At 44.5% G+C, this 14,908-nt stretch overlaps 1 protein-coding gene across 1 annotated transcript in view; it reads left to right on the top strand.

The window, feature by feature from the left end:
- Window positions 1-6,720, top strand: part of DLGAP5 (DLG associated protein 5) — an 81,979-nt gene extending 75,259 nt beyond the window's left edge. The window contains exons 19-20 of the mRNA XM_077464411.1: window positions 4,762-4,817; window positions 6,294-6,720. Of these exons, the coding sequence (XP_077320537.1) occupies window positions 4,762-4,817; window positions 6,294-6,371 (134 nt within the window). The 3' untranslated portion in view covers window positions 6,372-6,720. The remainder of the gene's footprint in view (window positions 1-4,761; window positions 4,818-6,293) is intronic.
- Window positions 6,721-14,908: the final 8,188 nt, after the last annotated feature.

The following is a 14,908-nucleotide window of genomic DNA, read 5'->3' as shown; positions in this document are numbered from 1 at the left end:
TATAAGGATATTTTATCTGTTATTGCGCCAACTTGGATTCCCTTCACCGAGGTGGTGGACCGAATGTGAGCCGCCATGGGTTCCATGGCTAACGCAAATAATCCAGGGGATAGTGAGCATCCCTGTCTAGTACCTCTAGATGGTAAACGGCAGGGACAGAGTGTTATTTATTCGTATGTGGGCCATGGGATTGTGGTACAGCATTTGCACCCAGCTGATAGTGTGGACCAAATCCGAACCTGCGAAGGACCGCCCAGAGGTAGCGCCACTCAACCGAGTCAAAGGCTTTCTCAGCATCTAGAGAAGCGACTACCTTCAGGCTGCCTCCCCCCGCTCTGGAGAGATGTGTCAGGAGATGTCGGATGTTTATATCTGTCCCTCTGCCTGGCATAAATTCGGACTGGTCCACGTGGACCAGCGCCGTAATTAGTGTTAAGTCGGCCCGCCAGCACCTTGGCCACCAGCTTGGCATCCACATTGAGGAGGGACATCGGCAGTACGAGGAGCACTGTTCGGGAGGCTTAAGAATGATCACTATAACTGCCTCAGCCATTGTCGGGGGCAGTAGCTCCCCCCTCCATGGCTTTTTTCAGTACTGACTTAAATGGCGGCAGTATTTCTTCTGTATAGGTTTTAAAGAATTTGGCGGGTATCCTATCAGGGCCCGGCGTTTTGCCATTTTGTAAGGAAGCTGCTGCTTTCTGTAATTCCTCCAGATGAATGGGGCCATCTAAAGCTTCCCTAAACATGGACGTCAGGCAGGGGAGTTCCACCCCATCGAGGTATGTCGTTAGCTCTTCGTCTGTGCACCTCATTCGAGAGCCATAGAGGTCTCGATAGAATGAAGCAAATCTGTCGTTGATGGAGGAGGGATCTGTCAGTCGTGCCATCCGAGTGGAATATGTGGGAGATCATCACGGGGCAGGAACCTTCCCTTGCCAACCATGCCAACCTACTACTAGTCTTTTCTCTATGTTCAAAGATTCTTTGCGATGGTGTACAAAATTTTATTTTTGGTGGCTGATGTTTGCAACAGGAGAACATCCCTCAATGCTGCCTGCAAATTAGAGTATGCCCTTTGAGTCCCTGACTCTGAGTATTCCTCCTCCTAATGCTGCCACTTTCCTCTCAGCCTTTTGAGTCTCCTCCCCTAGGTCCCTACGGATCTTGCGTATATATGACTGCAAGCTTCCTCTAGTAAAAGCCTTAAATGCATCCCAAGATGTAGTCAGATATCGAGCAGTCCAGTTCCTGAGTGGCATGTGTAGGCCCTCCGAGGGGATTGCGCCATCTCCAGACATCAGTAAGATTAGATGCTTCCGCCCAGACAAGCAACTCTAGGGATGAGCCCGCACCTGGTGCGAGTCTGTCCATCCCAGGATCAGGGGCCAGTTTAAAATCTCCCAGTATCACTAGCACTGGCGTATAGAGCAATTTTGGAAATTATTTATTTTAGTAACCTTGTGGAAGCCGGGGGGGTGCAGATATAGTCCTACTACCACTAACTCTAGTCTATCTACCATGGCGTGAAGTATAACAAATCGTACCTCGGGGTCTAGCTCTAAGGCCAGCAGCTTAAAGGGCTGGGAATTTATGGACAAGGATACTTACTCCCCTAGAGTAGTTAGTATATGTGGAGTGGTATTGGTGTCCCACCCAGGGCCGCCTAGGATTTGATAAATTGAAACACCAGTGACCTCTTCACAGAGGAATTTCAAGCCCCTAGTGTTCCATGAGAGAATAGTACAATCAGCCATAGTTGTCTAAGGGTACATTTTGAATCTGTGGCCCACTGCTCAAGATCAGATGCAAGGTCCAAACCACTGTGCGGGTCAAGACATGGTATCTCAGACATCCAGCGACATACATTAACATTGCTTGTAGAACAATTGTAAAACCAAACATAACAAAACAAACCCACCCAGGGATCGTAGTGGGCAAATATATACTGTCACCTTGACGGAGGCCTGGGTTCAAGGCAGGGAAGAAGGGAGCTGGAAGGAGGCAGGGAAGGGAGTAAGAGGACCCAGAGTAATGAGTGAAAAAAGTTGCTAGGGAGAAATGCAGCAAGCAACAATAGCCCACTCAAGCGGGCAATTCAACAGGGTACTCAGTCAGCCAGGAGTGTCGATCCATCCGGAGGCCTCCTGGAGAGGGAAAGAACCGAACGGACTCCCCATCCTCAACCTTCAGTCTAGCCGGGAAAAGCATGCTGTACTTTATATGACGGGATCGAAGCCTCGCTCTCACAGCGTCAAAGGATTTCTGCTGCTTCTGGGTTTCCAGTAAGTAGTCCGGGAAGATCAGAAGTTTCGTGTTTTTCGAAGCTGAGTTCACCCTGGGTTCTGGCCCCTCTCATCACAATATCTCTGTCCTGGAAGTGAAGGAGTTTGAAGATAAAGTGCGGGGTGCTGCTCTCTGAGGCCCCCTGGTGCCGTGAGCCCTTTCCACAGTAAAAAATGGGGAGACGCGTGCTGAAGGGAGTAGTTATAGCCGTTCAGCAAAGACCCCTTAGGGCTTGTGCCCTCAGCCCCTTCAGGAAGACCCAGGATACGTAAATTGTTACTCCTGTTGCGATTTTCTGTGCGGATATAGAGCGTCTTCACCCTAGTTTTGAGCGTGTGCAGGTCAGCTCCATGTTCTTGTACTGTATCCTCAGCTTGAGAAACCCTCTGCTCTACCTCAGTCATTCTGCCACGAAAGATATCAGTCTTTCCTAATAAACTCCACACTGGCTTGAATATGGTCCACCTTACCGTTCAGGGTAGTTATGGCTTGTAGAACCGCCTTGAAATCTGCCGCAGCAGCAGGCAGTTTATCCAGGTCCTCAATCTGTTCTTCCATGCTGGAAGGATGTGTAGGTGAGGCCACAGCTGAGGTCCGGTCCAGAGTGCCGGGTTTCTGAGCCCTCTTTCTGGATCGAGGCCAATTCTTCCTCCTTTGCATAACCCAGGGAGGGCAATAGCAGGGGGGGCAGAGGGAGACCTTCAGCCAGTCCTTTGTGGGCACCCAGGAGAGCTCCGCGATGGCCCTGCGAGACCGTGGGCAGGGTAGATCAGACAAGGACATGGGCTCGGCCAAGGCCCCATACCACTGCTGCTTCCGGGGTCCAAGCCAGCCAGATTCTCCCACAGGAGCAATAGAGGGTGGTAGGAGTGGGGAGAAGCCGTCTCCTGCAGTCCCCAGGGCTCTAGACTCGGTCCGCGCCGACCCCGCAAAGCCGCGGGCATGATTTTCAGGCAAGCCCCCGGCTTCGGCCTAGATCAGGATGCCCTCTACCGCTGCTGTTTTTAGGGATGCAGCCGGGCGGTTTCTCCTGCGGGCACACTGGAGGGCAGTAGGAAGGAGGAGGAGTAGGGAAAGGCCGCAGCCCTCAGACACCATCCGCGCCGACCACCCGCAAGGCTGCGGGCAGGATTTATTACGCAAGGCCTCGGCCTAGTCCGCGAGGCCCGCCGCCCTCCCCCGGGAGTTTGTCTGCTCTTTTTTTTTTTTTTTTTTTTTTTTTTCCCCCTCTCAGGCAGTTCATGGTGGGCCCCCCCCCCCCCCCCCCAGCAGCGGAGAGTAGTTGGTAGGCAGGAGGATGAGTCTGCACCCCAGAGAAATTACAGAATTATCAGCTCCTCAGGGAGCTCAAACGCATATGCTCCCATTGCCATCCTGGACACACACTACAGAACGTGTTCCATAGGAAATAATGTTAAATGGACTGTAGTGCAAATCTGCATAAGCAGAAAAACTGCATAGGTGTGAATCCAGCCTGCGTAAATCTACTTTGGAGATGCCCAAAGCTCCACAGGTACTGGACGTAGGTCCCAGATAGTTTTTAATAGGGTCTTCAAGGCCAGGATATAAATATACTTTGTCATTGTATACATGCAACACAATTATTCCGGGTACTCGTTACAGGTACCAGGAAGAATGGGTGTGACCCTAAGGTATTTATGTTGGGTATACTAGATGCACTACCCTTGGAGGAAACTCCCCAGACAGGCTGTAGAGAGGGCCCTATTCTAGGCTCGGAAGTTAATACTGAGACGCTGGAAATCCACGGAACCCCCCCCACACTAAAGGAGTGGATCACCCAAATGGGTGACCTTATTCGCTTGGAAAAGATCATATATCGGCACATTTGACAAACTGATCTTAATGGTTAGATGTTCCAGGACTAGCCCCACTAGACCTGGTCTATGACCGATTGTTCTGAGGATTGATTCAATGTTTACCACTGTTTTTACTATTCCAATGTATGAGGAAAATTTATTATCTATATGTGCACTACTGAGAGTGGGCTAATACCACTCTGTCTCCAGATGGTTAGATATAACATGCTGATACTAGATTTGGTGGAATTGGTAGTTCACATGTGCTTTGTTCTGAACCATGTATGCACATGTACCTTCGATGCTTAATGAAAACATTTTGTTTGATAAAAAAAAATACTTTTTTTTTTAGAGATTAATTTTTAGGGGGTTCATCCCCCAGAACTTTCAATCCACTCACCATTCACATGGTTGCACCTTCATGTATCAGCATGCAGATGCATGCCTTTTTAATATTGTGTGCATTTCCTCCTTTAGTTTGTTAAAAGTATTATGTACATGTACAATTAGTAGTTATTCACAACTTTACTGCAAGGCATACTGGATTAGGTTTGCCCACCGGGAGTGCAGGGGTAGGTGTGTGACTTTATTTATTCATTTTTTTTTCCTTGGTTTTTAACCATGTTTTTTTTTATTTTTTTTTATTTTTTCCCCCCAGACTTCAAGAAATCTGACAATCCACTAGACTTCCTTGAAAGCAGTACTTCAAATATGGTAGATAAGTAAATCCCTTTCCCTACAATCTTTATCTACTTGAGAAAATGCAATCTACACACTACAGTCTGTGCCCACTCCCCACCCTTCCACCTCCATATCAGAGACTGGAATCCGATCTATTTGTGTGTTTTTGTTTTTTATATATATAATATATATTGCACCATTTTTTTCCTATGCAATATTAAAAGTTTCTATTTAAAATTTTGTGTGGCTTTTTCCTCATTGTAACCATTACTACTTTAACCTACTCTAGTGTACATGAAATGTTTAATTTCTATTTTAGTAGAGGAAGGCTTGAAGTGGCTTCTGCTTTTAGTATTGAGGATTATTTTATCAAATTTAAAGTAAAATCCTCTGTCCCAGTATATCTGAATACACACACTAACTGAAATATACCAAGACAGGGAACATAAGGTTTGTACTTGCAGAGGCAATCGCAGACCATAGCCTGTAGATACCAGCTGCAAAAATATTCAGCGGCTTCTAGTGTAACTTATAAGTTCTCTAAAATTCAGACAGTGTGCTCATTTAAAATGTAGGCAAACTGTCAGACAATATTTTTATTGTACAAGCAAAGGCAACGTTCTGCCATATCCTTAAGCTAGGCAACAGTACAGGAACAGCTTACACACTTCATGAAAGTACAATGTTGGCAGTATTTGCCTTTTCTTAGTTTACCCCTTTTAAGCAGAAAACTGAAGTAGTTTGTACAGGCTGCATTACTACAATACCATATTGTATTAAAGAGAAACTTTTTGGTCATTTAAAAACAAACAAATCAGCAGCGGTAAATACTAGTTCAGAGTACAGATCTATAGTTTTACATTGAAACTGCCAGACAATGATTGTGTGCAAGTGCAGTAATCTAGTTACTGATGTCACTTTATCAGTCTGACTGAGATGGTAGCTATAGTTACTGACCTTTTGTGTATTTATTTGTTTAGAACTATGCATAAATGGATTCTTGGCTGTGAGCAAAGGTGCCTTTTTTAAAATGCATGGTGAGTCCTCCATTGAGAGCAGAGCCAAGGCAGCAGGACTTGGCGCTGTAAAGATACCACATCCTGCATGCAGCAAACCTGTACTGTATTACATACAGTACTTGCCCCTTGCTTTAAAAAAAGAAAAAAATCTTGCATAATGGATGTGAACCACCAGTCTTTTGAAAATAAGACCTTCCTGGCTCCCTTCTGATACAGAAAAGTATGTAGAGGGGTTCTGATTTGCATGCTTGTTTCAATTCAGTCAGGATCCAGGTGATGGGGATAGCCAAGTGACTGGCATTTTCAGAAGATCAGCAATTTTCTTCCAAAATGTTCCTTTAGTAAAGGGTTTCTTAACATGCAACACTGGTGTGAAGTGTATATTATGTATAGCTTTTTCACAACTTATTTTAGGGACATGTTCATTCTCATTAGACCATACCCTGTTTTATTCTTTGTACCAACTGCTAACTTGTATGTCTAATTGCAGATAATGCGTACCCCCTTGAAGTCTGAATCCATGACTGCAGTGTCTGATTTAATGGTCTTCTCACCGATGGAAAGTTAACATTTTGTGAAGGATTGAGAACCCTATGCCTGCCTGTGCAAACCAGAAGATATCCACTTTTTTTTATGTATTTTTATATTTTTAAGATCAAAACTGTTTTTAAGAGTCATTTTTGGATGCTGTTTTATCACATTACTGTTATGTTACATGTTTCTGATAAGCTAATTGTTTAGGTTGAATGTTTTGACTATTCATATGCAGAGGCTTTAAATTTAGGAGACTGCAAAGCCAAATTGTAAATTAGTAAAACAAGTCTGATACAGTTATAAAGTATAGTTGTATTTAATGCACATATGCTTGTGTTATAGATAAGCTAAGTATAACTACAGTAAACTGCTTGTCAAAGTTTTGTTTGCATTTCATTTCTCCAGCCCCCCCCCCCATGGTACCCTCTGCGCAGGTCGTTTCAATACAAATGCCTTCAGCGGGGACCAGTATGAAGTGATCAGCACCTAATTTTAACTAAAGTTCCACTTTAAAGATAAACTGTAGATTATGGTTGCACACACAAATATTTACAAATTCTTAACAAGCAGTAAAGTGCTTTGACACAAGACACCCTGTATCGCCTCTGTCACTATAAAGTGGACATAGAAAGGAATCGTCCTCCTTTTTAAAATTGCATTTTGTTGCTTTGCCGCCTGAAATTAAGATGGACACAGTTTTTGCTTTATCCGGCTGTATTTCACTTCTAACATCCAAGTGAAAGAACACCACAATGTCGTCATAAAAAAATAATAATTCAAAAACCGAATCGCTGAGGAAAAAGGCCCACCCCCTCCTAAAAAATACTTGTAAATTCAATCAGGTGTAGTTGGTCACTTTCTATATGGTGCACACAAGGCCATTTGACTTTTTTAGCTGTGGTCATTTTGATTAGCTAGTAAAGTGTTTCTGGAGCAATTCAGTCAAGGGTAGTGCAACTGAAGCAAACTAACTATGGGGTGGCAAGGCTGTCAAAAGGTCTCCAGGATAAAGTTGTGCCCATCTACAAGTCAGGAGATAGATACAAAAAAAAAAATCTTTATGGGCTTTATCAATGTCTAGAAGCAGTGAAGTCTATTAAGAAATGGAAGGTATTTGCTACGAATACAGACTCCCTGATTCAGGATGTCTCTATAAAAACTGGATGAAGGAGCCAGGAGGAAACTGGTTGGTCTGTCAAATTCCTGTAACTGCTTCAGAGTTGCTGTAGTTTTCTTGGTAGTGGTATTGTGTGCATATGACTATCACAAATGTGGCTTGTATGGGGTTTCGGAGAGACACGTGAAGTCAGGATGAGCTTTTCCAAAAATGCACCTTGAAGATTCTGAGGCCGTGTGGAAAAAGGGGTTTTAGTCAGATGAGAGTAAAATTGGATTATTTTGCCTCTATAAGAAATGCTATGTCTGGTGGCAATTCAATACAGCTCACCATCCACATAAAAGCATTCCTACAGTAAACCATAGAGGTGGTATTCTCCTGTTATGTGGGTGCTTCACTGGAGCACTTGTCAGAATAGAAGGAAAAGTGGATGGGGCAAAATACTGTCAAATTCTTGCAGAAAACCTGAGAGAACATGAGAAGGTTTGCTTTCCAATGTGACAATGACCCAAAGCACACAGCAAAAATGACCACACAGTGGTTGAAGGCTAAAAATGATTGTCCTTGCATGGCCTAGTCAGAGTCCAGACTTAAACCCCATTAAATATGTGGAATGACTTGGAAGACTGCAGTCCACAAATCATCACCATCAAATTTAACTGAACCTGAGCAGCTCTGTAAAGAGTGGCCAAAGTTAGTAGAGACATATCCGAACAGCCCAAAGGCTGTAATTTAAAGCAAAATGTGGTATAACAAAATACTGACAAGGGATAATCCTTTTTCCAACTTCGTCATTCTGTTTTTTAATTTTTTTTTTTGTTATACATTTTCTGACATGTTGGTGTTTTTTCCACTTGGATGTTATAAATTGTTGTGTACATACAGCTGAATAAAACAAACTGTTGGTCTTCATTTCAGGCAGCATTCTCTAACTATCACCATTTGGGTGGGAATCTGTATGCTACCAGGAAAGGAAAATGATGTAAGAGGAGTATACAATTTTACGGTTTCCTGGAATGTTATGGCAGCATACAATGGAAACGAATTTGCCATATGGGAGGGTGCAAGAAAATATTCATAATGGTCAGTGTAGCACAACAAATTTTACTGCAGTGAGCTGAGCCAGGTTCACCTAAGGGTGGTCTGGGAGGACCATATTGCTAACTTGCAAATGGCCACAGGAGACACTCAACACTGCTATCCACAGAGCCGTTGCTGACCTGGTTGAATGTGCTTTTAAGCCTTCATGAATAGGAAGGTCTTGTGAAGCATAGACTGTTAAGACCATTTAAAAAAAAAAAATCTAGGAAGCGATTGTATGCTATTCTGACTAACCCTGTTGGGACTAAGCACAGAATTCGGCTTTTCTGAATGAAAAGGGGGCTGCCAAACAGGCCATTAGCGTTTGACCAAGTTTAGGGGATGTGCTTCTCTCGTGTCACCAAGAAAGATGGTAAATTTGACTTCCTGATTAACGTGCAAGGAGAAAAACCCCTTATGGATAAAAGTAGTCTGGGAGTTTTAGGACTATTCTGTTTGGGTAGAATGTTGGGTGAAGTTTCTCGAGTACAAAGCCTGCAGCTCTGACACCCTTTTCACAAAGGTTTTAGCAAGCAGAAATGTGGTCTTCAGGGTTAAAGTGCAGCCAATTCTGTAGGACAGATGAGGCCTTGGTAGAGCTGAGGACCCTAGGCAAGTCACATTTAGGGAACAATGGTTTCCTGGCAGGTCTATAACATCATGCAAACCTTAAAACAATTGCATCACTAAAAGGTTCAAGGCCTCCTTGTAAGTGTGGAGGAGGCTGAACTTTAAATGCATTTGAACCTAGTCTCTTGTCCAGCTCCAGTTGTAAGAACTCTGGAACTTTGGCTGGTTTTGGTGATCAAGGAGTCCATGCTTTTGCTCTGTTAAATATGCTAATGTTACCCATATTCTCTGGTATGTCTTATTCATGGAGACCTCCTAAGGCTTGACACAAGGTAGCCACTATGCGCACTGAGCACCCTTGACTTGCTAGCCTCTGTCTCAACTTCAATGCCATCAAATGTAGTCTCCTGGGGCTGGATGACAAAACTGGCCATGAGAGAACAGATCTGTTGGCAGAGGTAGTGGTAACTTAATGCTCCACTGTAGGAGAGCTAGACACCAGAGCTGCCTCAACCAGAATTCTACCATCTCACTGCTGTCTAGGCACAGTACAACTCTGGTCCCTCTTAAAAAAAAAAAAAAAAAATGAATGCCAGAAGGTCTTTGAATGCTGCTGTGAGTTAGAGAGCATTCAATACTATGACTTGTAAGCTGAACATCCCATGACCTTGAGCAGCCTGCGCTTTTAAAATGTGTCCTCCAACCTTTCTGGCTGGGGTCTAATATAATTGACCAATTGTCAATTTTGAATGGAACATTAAGAAGAACCAGACTTCACTTCCCAAGCACCTTTAACTTTCGTGGATGTTCTATTGAATTTTTCTGTGTATCCAAAAATTCCCCCAGGAACCTCATTCTTTGGGCTGGGCAGAGGAAGTTCTTCCAGTTATTTAGCCAGTGAGCTTTTTTTTAGATTGTGTGGCAGACAGGGGCGGACTGACAACTCATGGGGCCCCCGGGCAATAGAAGATTATGGGGCCCCTAGGCTTACAGGTGGCCGCCATGCCAGGAGTAAGTAACATACAAAACAACAAGTACAGTCAGGATGAACGCCAGGCTCACATCAGCCCTACCTTACATCATAGTCCTAACATTCTCCCTATATATCACAGTCCACAGAGTCCTAACTTATGGCAGAGCCCCCCCAGTGTGTCACCTTCTATCAGTGTCCCCTTACACACACCTTTGCACCTTAATTTAAAGGCCTTTAAATTAGAAAAAAAAATCCACTGTTCCATCTCTGAACTGTGCAAGTGAGTCTTAGCCCTTGTACACATGGTCGGAGATTCCGACAACCAAATCCTTCGGATTTTGTCCATCGGATCTTGTCCGAAACTGTTGCATACACACGGTCGGACAAATTTGTCAAAAAATCTGATCTTTCAGAACGTGATGACGTAATTTCGTTACGATGGGACTACGTTCAGGCTAGTAGCCAATAGCTTTGATGAAGGAATTTGATCTGAGCATGCGTGGCACTTTGTCCGATAGGAATTCTCTACACATGATCGGACTATGTCCTATCGGACCAGTTTGTCGGAAAATATTTCCAGCAAGTTGGAAAATTTGGTCAGACGGATATTCCGATGGAAACAGTCCGATGCATACCACACACAGTCGAATTATCCGACAACACGGTCCGATAGGACACATTCCGATGGATTCTCCGACCGTGTGCACAAGGGCTAAGAGCCAGCGAAATAGTAAACTGCTGTGGTTGGCCTCAGATCTGGCAGTGGGGCGTGTGAATAAAAGCCATACTTGATGTGTGCCAAATCACGGCACGCACCCAGACCTGCCCTGCTGCCTGATCCGAGGCCGGGCTCAGCAGTTCACCATTCAGCTACCTCCGAATGGCTGTGGATTTTTCAGGGGCATAGGATTGTTAGATCGACTTCTGTTTGGTGGCAGTAGGGTAGGCACAAATGAAACATACAGTATACATATACACATACGCACATTATACACATATACGCATATACACATAGACACCAGTGGTGGCTGGTGCTCAAAATTTATGAGGGGGGGACACAAACAAACTTAAAAACACAAACAAAAAAAACCCCATCAATTGCAGCCACTGTGCCCATCAAATGCAGCCACTGTCCCCCATCAAATGCTGCCAGCGTGCCCATCAATTGCCGCTACTGTGCCCCATCAAATGCTGCCAGTGTGCCAATCAATTGCTGCTACTGTGCCCATGAATTGCTGCTAATGTGCATCGCCCCGTACTTACCTGTCTCGGAGTGGGTCAGCGGCGGTGTCCTGCACACCCCTCGATGTCTTCTATCCTCTGTCAGGCATCCAATCACAGTGCCTGACGCTTCAGCCAATCAGGTGACAGGTAACAGACCCGAGCACCTGATTGGCTGAGAGGCGGTTCAGTGTTAGCAAAGTGAATTCCTTTGCTTTTCTAACACACACACACACAGCTGAGTGAACAGTGAACGCCCAGCATGACGCCTGCTGTTCACCTTTGTGGGCGCCTATTAGAGCCTAAGGCTCTAATCAGGTGCTTCCCAAAAACACACCCACCGCTGTAATTCAGGTGCCTGAAAAGGAGACGGGTATCTGAATAGGGGGTGTCAGCGGCAACCATAGATAGATTCATGCAATGCATGAATCTATCTATGGTGATAGAGAGGTGCCAGGAGAGTGGGGGCAGCGCCCAAGCGCCCCTTATGGACGCACCACTACTGATAGACACACAGACACACACCATACACATATACATATATATATATATATATATATATATATATATATATATATATATATATATATATTTTAGGGCTGGGGGGAAAAAAAAAAATCGATTTAAATCTTGAATCGAGCTGAGAGGTCAAATCAATTAAAAATGTAAGAAACTAAGCCAAAGCCGTAGCCTCGCCTAAAAACTCCTGCCCGCAGCTCCTCAGGACCGGCGCATTGTCCATAAAAAAAACAAAAAAAAAAAAAAAAACACACACACACACACACACACACACACACCAACACCTTGATTCAAACCGTGTTTTTTTTTTTTTTAATTATCGCAGATATTTTTTTTTTTTTTTAGAAAAATCGCCCAGCTCTAATAATAAAAATAAATAAACATATATATATATATATATATATATATATATATATATATATATATATATATATACACACACACACAGTATATAGACACCAGCACTTTTCACCCAACGAATCAGCCTAAAAAACACTGCTGCCACCATCTCCAGGCATGCTGGGACTTGCAGTGCCCCAGCAGCTCACAGACACTTGATGAGTCTGATGAGACAGGTAATGAGTAGGCAGGGTAGCAGAGATTGGGGGAGGAAGTTCCTTCCTCCAGAAGCATGGCACTTCTCACATAGAAAATCGATCACAGTTTCAGAGCCCTGCTAGAGGAAAAGCACATCCACCCTCCCTCCTGCTCACTAGGTTAAGCCACTGACACTCAGTTCATCTCAGCAAGCTTACCTTCCAGCAGGTTGCAGCCCTTCCCACACTGCACGTTGTGTCCCCTCCTCCAGCTGTTGGCAGTCTCCTGCTCTGAAATCAAATGAGCCGCGGAGAGGAAGGGGGCGTGTACACTGTTTCCATTGGCTGAGGAGGCAGTACAGAGGCGGGGCATCTATAGCTTCTTTTTTTTTTACAGCAAAATGATGTCGGCTTGGGACATTTCAGGGACAGATGTAAAAAAACACAGATTTTTACATACTGTCCCTGCATTTACCGAGGCTGGCCAGTCTGATGGGGCCCCCTAGTGGCATGGGGCCCTCGGTCCGTGACCGAGTGCCAGAATGGTCAGTCCGCCCCTGGTGGCAGAGCATCCCAATGCTGGATATGCATCTCCTGTTTGCTGGCTAGAAGGATGCTGCCCAAGGAGTGGTGTATTTTCATCCCACTCGCTATTGAAGAGACTTGCATCTTTGTTAATCTCCTAGGGGAAGTGGACTGAAACTGGTAATGGAAATTAAATGCAGGATGTATTGGGACAAGTAGGTGTCTGATAAATCTGGGAGATTGGATGCTCTCTCTAGGTTTATCAATTATGAAATTGATTGTAGGTTCTCTATCTTCCACTACTCCAATTTACTGTGCTTGTTGAGGTTTTTTTCAAGTTTAGCACTGGGCACAGATTACCTGATTTAGATTTTTTATTTTTTTTGCTCATCTAGGAACAGAGGTGAGCCAAATTGTCATCTCCTGTGGGCACCTGGAACCCTCACGATTGCTCATTTGGATGTAAACTGGACCAGAATTTTTTGTTCTCCCATCAAATCTGGTTGCATGGGTTGCTGGAGGTGATCTGAAGGGGTGGACATCCCTTCAACTTTCACCAATGTCACACTGATCCTGAATATTTTTAGATGAGCGCATCCTTAAGATGACTTCTTGCTGTTCAGGTGCCTTCAGTTTTTAGGACTTCAAGTTCCTGTTGTAATCTTTTCCCAGTCTGTAGGATTGTCCCTCTTATCTACCCAGGAGATGCTACCTATATGCTGTTTCTAGTTTTTGTCAGATGATATCCACCCTGACCTGCCCATGGTCACCCTTGAGATGGCTGTATCCAGTCTACTCCAGATTGGAGCCGTTGTCTGGTATCTTGCACTTTTTTAATTTTAAAGGTGGGATCCGCTGACCGTGGCTTCAGCTCCAACTCCACCCCCCCTTGCCATAACCGTGGGCAGCATTTCTCCTAAAGAATTTCAAGTGAAGTCTGACACCTTCACCACAGTCTCCTTCCATTTTCAGCTCTTACGAAACCGTTACCACCATATCTCCACTTCCTCTAATATTAACCATTAAACTCCATATTGTTTTGCCTAACACTGCAAATGATATTGCTGATCTGCAGGCACCTGCAGATGCTACAGTACATAAGGGCATGTCATATCTAGAGCAAATTTTTGGTCCTTGACTGTAACCACAAGGTGATGTGTCTTGCAAGTCACATTAAATGATGCATCCACCACCAGATTGACCTGTGGCTCTTGCAGGGGATACAGTTTTGACAGCTTGTTCATACAGGTCTTTTTTTATCTGGCCCGTGTCTTTCCTCCTGGATTAACTCCTCCAGTCCTCTATTAGGCAAAAGTCAAAGCCTGTGGCCCCTTTTAATGGTTTAGTCCTCTGCCAAGCTCTCCCATTCAGACACCACATACTGGCTCTGGGTGGAAGTGTTAGGAAATTCAACCGCAGATTGAGGAGTAGAGGTCTCATGCTTCGACTCCTTGGCTTATTCTTTAATCAAGGCTGCTACTTCCATTTTGTCAGTTGCCGCTTCCTCCAAGTGGACTAGCTTGTCAGGCAATTACTTTCCACCACAAATGCAGCAACCATTGGGGTTGGTAACCTGTGCTGTTTGTAGTTGGGGAGCAATATTAAGGAGAGGTTAGATAATGATCTTAATCGACATTGGCCTTCAGAGGGCTCCCTCCAGCCTCTTGCTCCAGGTAGACTTGATATACTCGCTTGACAGGCAATAAGTTCTCACTATAAACGCAGCATTTATTAGGGTTGGTAACCTCTGATGTTTCTACATCGGGAGCAGTGATGGTGAGAGGTGAGAATGACCTTGACCCACATTGGCTGTTGCAAGAACAGCCAATGTGGCAGCTTGTTTTGGAGGTCCTTACAGGGCTGTAGATATTGGCTCTTTTTTTTCCCCCTCACGATCTTCACTACTTCGCTAATCCCCTTATCTTTCAAGCAATGGGTGGTCTGACTGGGCAGCGTTCCTCATAGAAAGAGCAAACTGAAATGAAAAACAGCATGACATCAGTACTCGGGTACTTTTGACAGTGATACCA

The sequence above is a fragment of the Lithobates pipiens genome, unplaced genomic scaffold (assembly GCF_037356315.1).
Source record: "Lithobates pipiens isolate NorthernLeopardFrog02 unplaced genomic scaffold, aLitPip1_a1.2 Scaffold_30, whole genome shotgun sequence".
Classification (NCBI taxonomy): domain Eukaryota; kingdom Metazoa; phylum Chordata; class Amphibia; order Anura; family Ranidae; genus Lithobates; species Lithobates pipiens.
Note: the sequence above shows the minus strand (reverse complement) of the source record. Positions and strands in the feature narration are given on the sequence as shown.